Genomic DNA, 14700 nt, shown 5'->3' with positions numbered 1-14700 from the left:
TCCCGGCTTGGGTCACTGTGTGGAATCTGCACGTTCTCCCCTTGTCTGTGTGGCTTTCCTCCGGGTGCCCCGGTTTCCTCCCACAAGTCCTGAAAGACGTGCTTGTTAGGTAATTTGAACATTCTGAATTCGCCCTCTGTGTACCCGAACAGGCGCTGGAATGTGGCGACTCGGGACTTTTCACAGTGACTTCATTGCAGTGTTAATGTAAGCCTACTTGTGACAATAAAGATGATTTTAAAAATATAGACTGTCTCAGCCACTGTAGGGGAATTTGTCAACACTGCCAAAATGTGAGCAGAGTTTTCAGAGCAGATTGTTGGATGTGAAACCTCTTCCCTGAGTTGGAAGCTCTTAGGATTTTTTTTTCAGCTTGTTAGTTACAGAGAAGCAATCAGGCAGACCAACAATCAGGCAGGCCTAGTTGAAAATCCTCAACAGCTGTAATTGTAATAAGTTGACAGAATGGCAGATGAATGCACTGTACTGAGTGACCTCTTGACTTCTTTGTTTACATTTTATCATATATCCTATGTTTTCATGTGCGCAATGATCTGCCTGGACTTCATGCAGAACAATACTTTTCGCTGTACCTCCGTACACGTGACAAATCTAAATCTGCGACTGGAATCATAAGAGATGAGTTTTGTTGGTAAAGGTGTGCTTTGCTGGTTGTGTTTGCATTTAATTAATTAGTTTTTTATGTGGAGTCACTTCAACCAATGCAGGAGCCAATTTGAGAATAGCAAAGAAGAAAAATGAATAAACTGTGTTTTTTGATTGTTATTTTGAGAGAAGAATGATGGCCTTTAGCCATTAAGAGAACGCGCTGCCTGTAAACCATACCAGGGATCATAGATCATAGAATTTACAATACGGAAGGAGGCCATTTGGCCCATCGACTCTTCACCGGCCCCTGGAAAGAGCACTCCACTTAAGCCCACACCTTCACCCCATCCTCGTACCCCACCTGACCCTTTTGGACACTAACGGCAATTTAGCATGGCCAATCCACCTAACCGTGCACGTCTTTGGACTATGGGAGGAAACCGGAGCATCCGGAGGAAACCCACGCGCGCACGGTGTGAATGTGCAGACTCCGCAGACAATGACCCAAGTCAGGAATCGAACCTAGGACCTGGGAGCTGTGAAGCAACAGTGCTACCGTGCCGCCCTTATGGGATGTTGCCCACACACCTGAATAAGGCGACAAGACCTCCTTTAATATCTATCTGAAAGACCCCATTTCTGTCAATGTCAGACTGTTCCTGCAGGAACAGATCAGTAACTGCACAAATGCAGTGCCTTGTTACACCCCATGCCTGAGTGGAGCGTCACAGATTGTGGTGGTCCTGCTTTACTTCCCCTCCCTTTCAGCCTAATGCTTTATGGCATACAGAATGCTTTCCTGCCTTCAGTCTGTGTCCTTTCAACTTTAAGACTGCCATCCTCTGCCTTCTCAACAAAATATCCTGATAACTGTCCCATCTCATAACTCGTCGCCATCTCAAGTCTTTTGAGGTTTTCACCTCAGTGTTTTACCTCCCTCCCTCACTTTGGTTCCCTTCATTCAGGGTTCTGCCTCGCCTGCAGGACCAACATTCCTTTGTTCTTCACAAGTCCTTTATAGCTATTAGCCCATGTGTTCTCTTTAACCTCACATGTAGCCTTGGACACCGGCAACGTCCAGCTCTACCTCTCAGCTCTACCTTACAGATAATGTCCCAGACAACACCATCACTGTTCTTGGGTATGTCCTGCCTCACCAGCAGGACAGACCCAGGAGAGGTGGCGGCACAGTGCTATACGGGAGGGAGGGAGTTGCCCTGGGAGCCCTCAACATTGACTCTGGACCCCATGAAACACGGCACCATGTTAAACATGGACAAGGAAACCTCCTGCTGATTATCACGTACTGTAATCCCCCTGCTGATGAATCAATGCGCCTCCATGTTGTGCACCACTTGGAGGAAGCATCGAGGGTGGCAAGGGCGCAGTATGTAATCTAGGTAGGGGACTTCAGTGTCCAGTTGGCGCTCAGTTTAGGTTCCGCCAGGGTCACTCATGTCCTGATCCCATTACAGCCGTGGTTCAAACATGGACAAAAGAGCTGAATGCTAGGGATGAGGTGAGAGGTGAGATGCCCTTGACATCAAGGACCCCTAGCAAAACTGGAGTCAGTAGGATTGGGAAAACTCTCCACTGTTGGAGTCATACCTGGCAAAAGGAAGATGGTTGTGATGGTTGGAAGTCCATCGTCTCCGCTCTGGGACACCACTGCAGAAGTTCCTCAGGGTAGTGTCCCAGGCCCAACCATTTGCAGCTGCTTCATCAATGACTTCCCTTCCATCCTAAGGCCAGAAGTGGGGATGTTTGCAGATGACTGCATACTGGTTATCCCCATTTGCGACTCCTCAGAAACTGAAGCATCCATGTCCAAATGCAGCAAGGCCTGGACAATATCTAGGCTTGTCTGACAAAGTGGAAGTAGCATTTGCACCACACAAATACCGGGCAATGACTATCTCCAACAAGAGAGGATCTAACTATCATCCCTTAGCATTCAATGGCATTACCATTGCTGAATCCCCCATTATCAACATCCTGGGGTCTATTCTATGACCTTTTTGATGTGTGCGCCCATATCTGCACCCCTCCAAAATTATTCATATTCTTTGTAAATAATTATTATCCAGCTAATTTCAGATGCATCTCTTAAAGCACCAGACATTTATTTTATATTCTTCCTTGTTCCTCATTTATTACCTAAGGAGCTGTTCACCAGATCTCTGACAGAGAGTGACATGAGGACTGCTCCTTATGAATTTCCAGAGGAGAGTCCCATTGAACAGCTGGAGGAGAGACGGCAACGTTTGGAACGGCAGATCAGCCAGGATGTGAGGTAAGCTGAATTGCTGCACAAACTCGAGATTTCAGGCTTTTAGAAAAAAAAAGTTAGTTCCATCAGATAACGTAAGCAGCAAGAGCGTTATAATTATTTATTTTGTAGTTTGTGCCAACTAGAGAATAGTTTCAATAGTTTATGGATCAGCAATAAAGGGATGTTGCACTGTGCCCTTGTCTGCCCTTCTTTAGTTGCTCTATGACTGCTCAAGTCTTAATAGATTAGGAATTGAATGAAGTATGTACAAAATCCAACACCAGTTTGCTCGACCCCTATTAATTGATAATTATTCTTTATACCAGTTAGTTAATTGGCACAGCCCTACTAATTAATTCTGGTTTTCGTTTTTCACTAAATGGATCATTTTAATTACTCTGACTTTTCATTTGATTTCCACATACTGTTTATGTCTTATCACTTGCCTTCTTAAGCTCTGTTATTGTCAATTACATTGTTACGGGTAAGAGCAATGAGTATTAATGTGCATTTGAGCACATATAGAGGATAGCTGGGGCACGCGTCGTATGCGAGAAGAACTGTGAGACTGAACAAGTCAATAAACTCAATTAAAAACCAACTAACTTGGATCCTAGTAACATATTCCCTTTCAATAAAGATCAAAGAACGATTGTGGTTTTTTTTTGAAGTTCTTGTTTTAGTAATGGCTATTAATTTTGAACGTGAAATACACCATTATCAATAAGATACGACAGGGGTGGGTTTAGCACTGTGGGCTAAACAGCTGGCTTGTAATGCAGAACAAGGCCAGCAGCGCGGGTTCAATTGCTGTACCGGCCTTCCCGAACAGGCGCCGGAATGTGGCGACTAGGGGCTTTTGACAGTAACTTCATTGAAGCCTACTTGTAACAATAAGCGATTATTATTAGCTACTAATGCTCAATGGAAGCGAAAAAGCTGACCAAATCCTATCTTATCACATTGAAAAATACAAAGCTGGTTTATTTGTTTAATCCCTTGCACTTTTCTGATGAAAAGCACAAACTCATTATGGTAGGTTTTGTGTACTCTGCAGCGAGGAGACACTAGTTGAAAAGTTTTACTGTGAATGTGATCCAGCTGAGAGCACTGAAAGTAAACATCGTGTTTGCTGTTCAGATATTTATTGCACAAGCTGATGTGTGTTGAAAGAAAGGTGATTTTTTTTTTACTGTTACTGATCCTACTTGCTTATTATCAGATGCACATTCAGTAAAATGGTATACGCTGGCTACAACAAGTGTAACAGAATTAAAATCCAAATAATTTTTTTTTTTTTAAATATGTTTCCCTTGAGTGTTGAATAAGAAAACTGTGATTTGGAGGAGTACGGTTCTTCTCTATACCTGTACCATTTCTACATACCCTTCGTTTTTTAAATTCATGTTTCCAGCTCTCTTTTTATAATAAAATGCCATTATGAGTGGAACTCAATCCACAGCACTGTAGAAACTTTCGATTTCTTTTTTTGGTGACCTCCTTCAGGTGGCCCCGTATTGCTAAGTTATAGAGTTTTCCTGGCAGAGCTGTGGATTCAAGTCTCAGGACTGCCCGTTGCTCAGAAATGTCATGATGCTATGTCTCGAAGACGAAACTGACAATGCCAATGTTCTTGTTTTGCTGTGCCACAAAACAGCATAAATGACGTTGGCATGGAGAAATAATAGTGAGCAGCTGTTTTGGTATTAGGGAACATATGTTGGGAAAGGATTGAAGTAAAGGCCCCGCTTATGAAGGGTTCAGAATAAGCATTGATCTTTGTGTCATTTGAGAGTTTATCCTAAAGCCTCCTGGCCATTACCCATAACACAATCTTTATGAAACCGTCATTCGTGACCCTATTATTTGTAACTTAGGTATTGTTTTCCTCTGATTATGTTGGTTCTAGAAGTAAGCTCTAAATGCGTGACACAGACGGGCAACATTTTAACATTTAATTTCTCTGCTCCTCTCACCCACTCTAATCTGCCGCCTTCTGTACTGGCTGCACTCCGGTCTCTCAGATCCAACCCTGTACTTGGCATCAACCTGCCGACAAGGGTGGGGCTGGCATACTGACCTCTACATCACAGATGCTGAACACCAACTCTCAGATACTTCCTCCTACCTCCCCCTGGGCCATGACCCCACCACTGAGCATCAAGCCATTGTTCCCAGGACTGTCACGGACCCCATCCCCTCTGGAGATCTTCCCTCCACAGCATCCAACCTCCTAATTTCTCAATCTTGGACAGCCTGCTTCTACCTCCTCCCCAAAATCCACACACAGGACTGCCCTGGTAAGCTCATTGGGTCAGCCTGTTCCTGCCCCACCAAATTCATTTCTTCATATCCTGACTCCATATTCTCTCCTCTTGTCCAGTCCCTTCCAGCTACGTCCGTGATTCCTCTGATGCCCTATATCACATCAACAACTTCCAGTTCCCCAGCCCTAACCGCCTCCTCTTTACCATTGATGTCCAATCCCTCTATACCTCCATTCCTCACCAGGATGGCCTGAGGGCTCTCCGCTTTTTCTTCGAACAGAGGCCTGAACAATCCCCATCCATCACCACTCTCATCGTCTGGCTGAACTTGTCCTCTCACTCAACAATCTCTCCTTCAACATGTCTCATTTCCTCGAAACCAAAAGTATGACTATGGGTACCCGCATGGGTCCTGGTTTTACCCGTCTCTTTATGGAGTATGTGGAACATTCCTTGTTCTGGCACCATCCCCAGCTTTTATCGGTATATTGACAACTGTTTCGGTGCCACGTCATGTTCCCGTCCGGACCTGGAAAAATGTATTAATTTTGCTTCCAATTCCCACCCCTCTATCACCTTCATATGATCCATCTCTATCACTTCACTAACCTTCCTTGACCTTTCTATTTCAATTTCTGGGGTTGGACTGTCCACTGGTATCCATTGCAAGCCCACTGACTTCCATCGCACCCCACATCCTGTAAGGACTACATCCCATTCTCCCAGTTCCTCCGCCTGCGTCGCACCTGTTCCGATGATGCCACTTTCCAAAACGGTGCTGCCGACATGTCTTCATTCTTCCTTCATCGCGGTTTCTCACCCACTGTGGTCGACAGGGCTCTCAACCGTGTCCGACTCATCCCCTGCGCCTCTGCTCTCACCCCCTCTCCTCCCTCCCAGAACCAGGATAGGGTCCCCCTGGTCCTCACTGTTCATCCCACCAGCCTCCGCATTCAAAGAATCATCCTCCGCCAACTCCAGCACAATTCCACCAAACGCATCTTCTCCTCGCTCCCCATGTCAGCATTGTGCAGGAACCATTCCCTCCGGGATATCCTCGTCCACTCCTCCATCATCCCCATTACCTCACCCTCTTCCCGCGGCACCATCCCATGCAATCGCAGAAGATGTAACACCTGCCCCTTTACCTCCTCCCTGCTCACTACCTCAGGCCCGTAACACATTTTTCAAGTGAAGCAGCGCTTCACGTGCACCTCCTTCAATCTGGTCTATTGCATTCACTGCTCACAGTGCAGCCTGTACTACATTGGAAAGACTAAATGCAGACTGGGTGATTGCTTTGCAGAATACCTCTGGTTCGTCTGCAAGCAGGACCCAGACCTTCCTGTCGCTGCCATTTCAACTCACCGTCCTGCCCTGATGTCCACATGTCTGTCCTTGGCCTGCTGCAATGTTCCAGTGAAGCCCGTCACAAACTGGAGGAACAGCATCTCATCTTTCAGTTAGGCACGTTACAGCCTTCCAGACTTAACATTGAGTTCAACAACTTCCGACTGTGAGCTCTCTCCTCCACCTTCATCCCATTTTTATTTCTGTCAATTTATTTTTATTTTTATTTCTTTCACTGATCAGTTTTCCCCTCACCATTGTTCCCCTCCCCCACTTTACTTCCAAGTTGCCCTTTAACACACTGCTCAACTTTGTTGTGCCATTCACACATTCTAATCTCATTATGTGCCACTATCGGCACCCTACTTAGCCTTAATCACCCATATTTACATTCCTTTTGTCTTCTATTTTTGTCAATCTCCCCCGATCCAGCCACACCGCTCCACGCCCCCCTCCCACTACAGTATAAATCTAACCCCATTCCCAATTCTCTCTAGCTTTGACAGAATCATCCAGACTCGAAATGTTAGCACCCTTTTCTCTGCACTCGTTCTCAGACCTGCTGAGGTTGTCCACTATTTTCTACTTTTTGTTATATTTTAACAGTGTGCAATGAAGTCTAAACTATACAGGTTCATATTTTAACAGAACCTAATGCTTAGGTTTATATTTAGAACCAGGGTTTTCTTGCCAGTTGTGTTCATGTTGAGCTCCTTGATCCAATGTGTTCCTGTTGCAAGGCTCCCCAGTGTTTTCACTGCAATGGTTGTGCTTTCACAGCATTGGTAATGAGTGACATGGAATTGATGATTCCACTTGTGTTTAAAATTGTATTTTGATCACTTGTTCCTTTGTATGGTTGCCAAAGTTTAGGACTTGCTCATACTGTTTAAGAATTGAGAAAAAGTGTTTATATTTGTCTATGATAAAAAGCTTCCCCCATGTGTCACCAACCATTTTAATCTGTATTGCGGCCAGCGCAAACAACTAAAATGATTGGAACAGTTGTTCAATTACTCTAGAAATACTGAGTGTGCAAACTTAAAAAACGTTTGTGGGCGTTTGGTGGAGGGGGTGGGGAGGAGTCAACACATTGTATTTCGGTACAGATTATGAACTGCACTCAGAAAATATGTTTCCTAATATCTGGATTAACTGGCTTGTTTTTTTTCTCTCTCTCTCTCTCTTATTCCATTTCCCCTTTCTCTCCCTTTATCTTTGCCTTGCTTCTGCCTGCCGTCCTCAGACTAGAACCAGAAATTTTACTCCGAGCCAAACAGGACTTCTTGAAAATTGACAGCGCTACAGATCTACAGTGAGTCTTCCGACCCCCCCCTCGAAGGAGTGCTTCTTCCGCGTGGTACCAGTCGTCTGTCTGCAGAACTGTCGTGGATAGTCTCTACTTTCTGATTCCTTTCTGCCCTTTCACAGGTTTTGATCAGCGGATTATTTGTGCTCTTATGTGACCAACCAGACTGATCAGTGAGCACTGTGTCTACACCACTGACCTAATCAGGATCTGTTTCTCATTTAACAGAGGTCTTCAGTGACAGATACAATGAAAACATTTTTTTTTAAGTGACTTTGTTTTTAGTAACCATCAAGACACTGTCTTGGATTTTGCTTTTTGCTTTGCCCAATCTTTTTCTCAGGTTCAAAGTATTTTTTGCATATGGTGCTTTGAATTTTGACATGATCTTCAGCTCTGTTCTTCAAATATGTAACTTAGGACTTGAGAAATAATTATAGCAGATGCTTGCCTGTATTGTGGTATCTTGGAGTTTAGTCTTAATTTTGTTCAGTTCTGCATTGTAAAAGTAATGTGACACAGAGACAAAACTAATTATTGTACTAGAGAGAATGAGCCAAAAGCAGCTTTTCACTCTTCTAGGCTGGCGGTGTAAAGAAATTCTTCAGGTTTGAAGATGAGCTCAGACAGCAATTAGTCACAGCTGGATCTGTGCGGTAATCAGATCTGAACAGCTGTGCTGGATTTTCCGAGGTACTGATTAATCAGGACATAGCTGGAAGGTCTACCCATTCTGAGAAGCTACGTTTAGAATAGGGAAGGAGTCGGACAATTCAACCCCTCTTACCTATTTTGCTTCTTAATTAGGTCATGGTTGAATGAAAAAGTGAAACTTTTAATTAGATGAAATAGACACAGTGAAGTTTTGTAGTGGTTAGCACTGCTGCCTCAGGGCGCTGAGGACCCGGATTCAATCATGGCCCCAGGTTGCTGTCCGTGTGGAGTTTGCACATTCTCCCCATCTCTGCGTGGGTTGGCTTTCACCCCCACAACCCAAAGATGTGTAGGGTAGGTGGATTGGCCACACTAAATTACCCCTTAATTGGGAAAAAAAAATAATTGGGCACTCTGAATTTAAAAAGAAAGATGGAGCAGGCTGCCTCTCTTTTTTTAAATACTAAGATGAGAGGTTTTATCGAGTCCTTCAAAATTATGAAGGAGTTTGAAAAGGTGAAACTATCTCCACTTGGTTAAGTCCATAACAAGGGGGCATAAATATAAGATAGCCACTAATTGGTAGTGTAAACATTTGAAGGATTTCCTTTTATATAGAGAGTAGTAAGAACATGGAACTCCCTGTCACCTGGAGTGGTTGAGGCAGATAGCATTGACTGTTTTTAAAGGTGGGCTTGATGCATTCGTGAAGGGGGAGGGGAAGAAAAGAGGTAGACGAGGCAGGAAGTGAAGAGATGATTTTGGTGGGAAGAAACTGGTGGAATATAATCACCACCATAGACCAGTTGGGCTTTAGTAACTGAGCTGTAGTAATTCTGTGTACCACCTGCCATTTGGGAAACTCAACAACTGTTAATTCCCGATGTGAGGATATTTCAGCCAGGTAACCCAAGATGCACACAGTGTGAAGTGGTGGTTTGAAAGTGTTTTATCTTTGTATAAAAATCCTTGGGAATATGAAATTGATGAGATGTTCTTTGTGAAAATTCTGATCCTTAACTTTTGACACTGAAACTTACAGTTTAAACAATTAACGGCTCTTTTGAGAGCAAGCAAATGTTGCATTGGGTCCATTATTAGTTTTGCCAGCTGATATCCAGATTGGAATTTGTGTAGGTATTGTAATTTGCATTAGTTTCATGATGTTTCACAAAGAATCTTCTCTAAGAAATGCAAATAATTCAAGTTGTAACCTTGCAGTGAATTCAAGTGTTCCAGAAAGACACTTAATGCAAACAATATGTTTTATGACCTGCCTTTTGAACATTTTCCTTAGATACTACAAGGACCAAATTGATGCCACAGCAGAGGAGTATCCAGAAGAGCCGGAGAACGATATGGTTCAGGAATTCCAGCGAGTTCGTATATCTGGAGAGGAGAAATGTGGGGTATGGCCGAACTTTAAGGACTAATGTATGGTACTTGGGAGATGGATGGGAATAGCTTCTGGAATAGATACACTTGATGATGCTCTTGATTGTCCATTCAGTGGGTTGAAATGTTTATTGTGTAAAGTTTGTCACATGCTACTTTCTTATCAGACGGTTTTCTTTTAATTCTTCACAAACCTTAATAAAAGCAGTTTTCAAATGGTCAACAGCTGTGTTTTAAATGAGGTATTCCTCCCTTGTTCTTCAATGCTCTCCCCTCACTATACACGTAGAGGACAAGGTGGGTTGCCTCCCTCCATTTATACTTCTCCTTCACAGGCTAGCTGAGAGTGGTAACTCTTTGTGTAAGGCATGGATGTCACCCTGTGGCTTACCATTCATTAGCACTGCCTGGTATAATTGCTGACTTTTAAATTCCAATGGATGAGGATACTTTTTTTTTTAAATTTAGATTACCCAATCATTTTTTCCAATTAAGGGGCAATTTAGCGTGGCCAATCCACCTACTCTGCACATTTTTGGGTTGTGGGGGCGAAACCCACGCAGACACTGGGAGAATGTGCAAACTCCACACGGACAGTGAACCAGAGCCGGGATCGAACCTGGGACCTCAGCGCCGTGAGGCGGTTGTGCTAACCACTAGGCCACCGTGCTGCCGATGAGGATACTTGAAGATATTTAATAACTGGACACCCTATTGCTCAATCTAACATAAATTCAGTTGCTTCTGTAGGTTGAGGTTTATCATCAAGCACACATAACTGCTGGTGCCCATGCCAGACAGTCACATTGATTTGTAGTCGTACCCGCCAAGTGGTAAAACAATTAGCTGGGTGCATGAATCCCAGCACCATGGTGGGATGGACTCAGTTTGGGAGGGTGATGGAATTGGCGTTTCCCGCATGGAAGAAGGAAGGATTTCCTGGTGAGCTAGAGTGAATCGCATGTTGGAGATTAGTTTAGAGCATACCGTTACAAAGGCATTGCCTAACCTCTGCCAGTGTGTGGCACTTAATGAAGAGGAAAGGAGTAAAATGATTGGCATGATGAATTATAAAGATATCCTATCTAAACTCTCTCCTATCTTCTGTCTGACCTACTAGAACCTGTGATGTGGAGATGCCGGCGTTGGACTGGGGTGAGCACAGTAAGAAGTCTTACAACACCAGGTTAAAGTCCAACAGGTTTGTTTCAAACACGAGCTTTCGGAGTGCAGCTCCTTCCTCAGGTGAATCATCATTCACCTGAGGAAGGAGCTGCGCTCCGAAAGCTCGTGTTTGAAACAAACCTGTTAGACTTTAACTTGGTGTTGTAAGACTTCTTACTCTACTAGAACCTGCACATTGGAGCTCAAACATCTACCCTAGATAATAGTCGGTCTTATTCCTGCATTTCCCTCACCAGGAGGACACTGAATTGAGGGAAAAATGGCAGTGTGCCTTCTTTATATGGCTCTTGCAGGCCGCTTTCAAGGGCAGGTTTTCTGTTTGTTTCTTCAGGAAATTATGACTGGTAAAAGTGACAGAAGAAGATGTAAAATCGAGAAAATAGTTTAAGAATACCAGATAACACTGATGATCAAGGAAATATCTTAATCATGTCAATAACTAAAGCAAGGTCTAAAGCAAAATAATTCAGAAAACCGGGAGTACCACGATAACGGGATTCTGCATTGTGGTGAAGTATCCCTCTAACTGTTTAGAATTATACATATGAGAAGTCAAAGAAGCTGTATTGAGTCATTCACTTTCTTAAATACATCTTCATATCTAGTTTCTTAACGGAGACTGTAAGCCATTCGTAATCTCGAAGGGCGCATCATTCGCAGATAATACATCTCATCATTTCTAAACATATTGTTATTGATTGTAGGTCCCTTTCACAGACCTTCTGGATGCTGCTAAATGTGTTGTCAAAAGCCTGTTTGTTCGAGAGAAGTATATGGCTCTGTCCTTGCAGAGCTTCTTTAAGACAACAAAGATGTTTCTGGAACAGCTGGGAGACAGGCAGTGTCAAGCAAATCTGCATGATGAAACGTTGGAGGCCCCCATTTCGCCAGGTGAGACCAGACATAAAATTGTTGGCAGTTATGTTGCAAACTTCAGATGGCAATTATCGTTAGCTATTAAATAAAAGAAAAGGCCCAATTGGCAGACTGGAAATTATTTTGGAAAATGTAAACGGTTAATGAGTTTAATGTTCTATCAAATGTTGGTTCAAGCTATGTATTGTTTTTGGAAATGTTATCCACTGCATCAAAAATTTGTGACATTACTTGATAGGCTGTGAAAGGACAAGGTTTATAACTGGAATTGCTGCCAGTAATACGCTCAGGTCTTCACCAAGGTCATCACGGGATCCCCGGGGAATGATAAGTGAGGGAGGGATGGAGGTCACCAGCAAGAAGAGAGTGGGGGTTTGGAGGAAAGGACGAGGGTGGTGCTTATTGGGCCTCCCCACTCATTCCTGGGTCATAGAACCATAGAATTTACAGTGCAGAAGGAGGCCATTCTGCCCATCGTGCCTGCACCGACCATTGGAAAAGGCACCCAAGTCCACACATCCACCCTATCCCAATAACCCCACCCAACCTTTTTGGGCACTAAGGGCAATTTATCATGGCCAATCCACCTAACCTGCACATCTTTGGACTATGGGAGGAAACCGGAGCACCCGGAGGAAACCCACGCACACACGGGGTGAACGTGCAGACTCCGCACAGACTGACCCAAGCCGGGAATTGAACCTGGGACCCTGGAGTTGTGAAGCAACTGTGCTAACCACTATTGCTTCACAGCTCCAGGGCGAAGTCCTTGTCCCTGGATCAGGAACTGAGTGCCTTTGTATGAGGGGAGCCTCCATCCCCAACCCCTTTTGTCTGAATGCTGCAAACAAGCAAGCTTTGCTTATCGGTTTCTCTGTATGGCTAGTGCCTGGATGGTTGAATAAGTGCAGCTGCAGAGGGCCTCAATTGGCATCCAGGAAGGCAGCTTCCGAACCTTCCCACTCTGGACTTAATCAAGGACGAGCAGTAGGGTCCCCACCCACCCCCTCCTGCCTGGTCAAAAACCTTTCCCCAATTCAGCCTGGGATTTCACTGTTGTGAGATTTACTGAAGATCGGATTATGTTTATGAAGAAGAACCCTTCTGTTTATTAGGGATTAAACACCAGGATTTTCAGTATAGCACTACCACTTGCACCATTCAAGCATGTTAGAAGCAGCTCCTCATGGCACCCCATTCAAGTGCAGTTACCTTAGTGATGGGATTCTGGATGCAACTACTAACAATTAGGAGCGGCATTGATAGGTGGAGATTTCCTAAACATGTTGGTTGCTTTGCATTTTGGATTTACTGTTCGTTGTAGACATTGGGAAGCTCAAGCTGTAAATTGCTTGGACATTACAGTTCCTTTCTTCATAAACACAACTACAGTTTCTACGATTCGCACAAGGACAAAATCTCCCTCCCCTTAATGTTTCTGTTGCTGCACTGCCTCTGCACATCACTTGGTGATGGTTGGGTTGTCCAGAATTACCCTGAGTGCTGTATTTGTGTAACGTTCCAGTCAGAAACTGTTTTGAGACTTTAACAATTGATTTGTTTTACAGATGCACCTTTCCATTCACCATTTGCTGAGGAGCATCCATATGAAAACTGTGACCCAAATATAATGCCTGAGAATGTTGGGTTTGGCTGCAGAATGATTGATGGAGTCACCCATGTGTACTCGAAAACAAATATTATGGACAAGTAATCAAAACTGTTATAATCTTAAAAGAACTCTGACAATCTTTGATTAGTTCCTTTACTATGAATAATCAGATGGGTTACCCGGTATCCAGTGCTGAATGAATAGAAATTTCCTCCAATTAAGTGTTGGAAAGACGGAAACCATTGCTTTTGGTTTCCACTCCAAACTCTGCTCCCTAGTTATTGACTCCATCCCTCTCACTAATAACTGTCTTGACGTTAAGCCAGCATATTCACAACTTTGGTGTTACGCTTAGTCCCGAATTGAGCTTCTGATTTCCTATTTGCGTCATCTCTAACATTGTCTGTTTCCACCTACGTAACATTGCCCCAAATTCACCCCATTCTCCGCTCCTCTGCTGCTGAAACCTCATTTGTGCCTTCATTTTCTCCATACTCCATATTTCCAACACACCCCTGGTGTTTTCCCATATTCTCCCCTCTGTAAACCTGAGATCATCCAAATTTCTGTTGCCTTTGTCTTAACTCGCACCAAGTCCCGCTCCCCTGTACTCACTCACTGACCTGCATTGGCGGCTGGTCAAACAATGTCTTGATTTTAACATGTTTTCAAATCTCTACGTGGTCCTGCCCCTCCATATCTCTCTAATCTCCTCCAACCCCACAACCTTCAGAGGTATCTGTGCACCTCTAGTTATGGCCTGTTGTGAATCCCCAAGTTTTAATTGCTGCACCATTGGCGGTCAGGACATCAGTTGCCTAAGTGCCAAGCTGTGGATCTTCCCTGCACTTGCGCATCTCCCCTTCCTCCCTTAACACATTACTTGAAACCTACCTCTTTGACTCAGCTTTTGATCATCTGATCTGATATCTCCTTATTCTCTAATGTTGCTCCGAAGCATCTTGATTATATTAAGAGCACTGTTGTTGTCATTTCAATCTTTGTAAATACGGAATACCTAGGATAATTTTCAGCTGCCTGGTCAGTGCTAATGTTTTGAGGTATTAATATGCCCTGAATAATATCTAGGGAGGTCTTGTGCTGCTCAGTCAGTAGCTCCGGGTTCAAGTCTCACAGCAGGGCTTGATGGCCAAGGAATAATGCAGCCAAA

General features: G+C 43.9%; 1 protein-coding gene across 4 annotated transcripts in view; it reads left to right on the top strand.

Annotated features, from left to right (window-relative positions):
* The window catches only part of LOC119978057 (AMP deaminase 2-like), a 157494-nt gene that overhangs the window by 97534 nt on the left and 45260 nt on the right, over positions 1 to 14700 (top strand). For 3 of the 4 annotated variants that reach the window (XM_038819413.1, XM_038819411.1, XM_038819414.1), the window contains exons 3-7: positions 2772 to 2902; positions 7745 to 7813; positions 9759 to 9870; positions 11746 to 11932; positions 13486 to 13627. In XM_038819413.1, the coding sequence (XP_038675341.1) occupies positions 2772 to 2902; positions 7745 to 7813; positions 9759 to 9870; positions 11746 to 11932; positions 13486 to 13627 (641 nt within the window). The remainder of the gene's footprint in view (positions 1 to 2771; positions 2903 to 7744; positions 7814 to 9758; positions 9871 to 11745; positions 11933 to 13485; positions 13628 to 14700) is intronic. The other variant, XM_038819412.1, reaches the window with a different exon arrangement.

This window comes from Scyliorhinus canicula, chromosome 15 (assembly GCF_902713615.1).
Source record: "Scyliorhinus canicula chromosome 15, sScyCan1.1, whole genome shotgun sequence".
NCBI lineage: Eukaryota > Metazoa > Chordata > Chondrichthyes > Carcharhiniformes > Scyliorhinidae > Scyliorhinus > Scyliorhinus canicula.
This window is presented reverse-complemented; position numbering and strand designations above follow the sequence as displayed.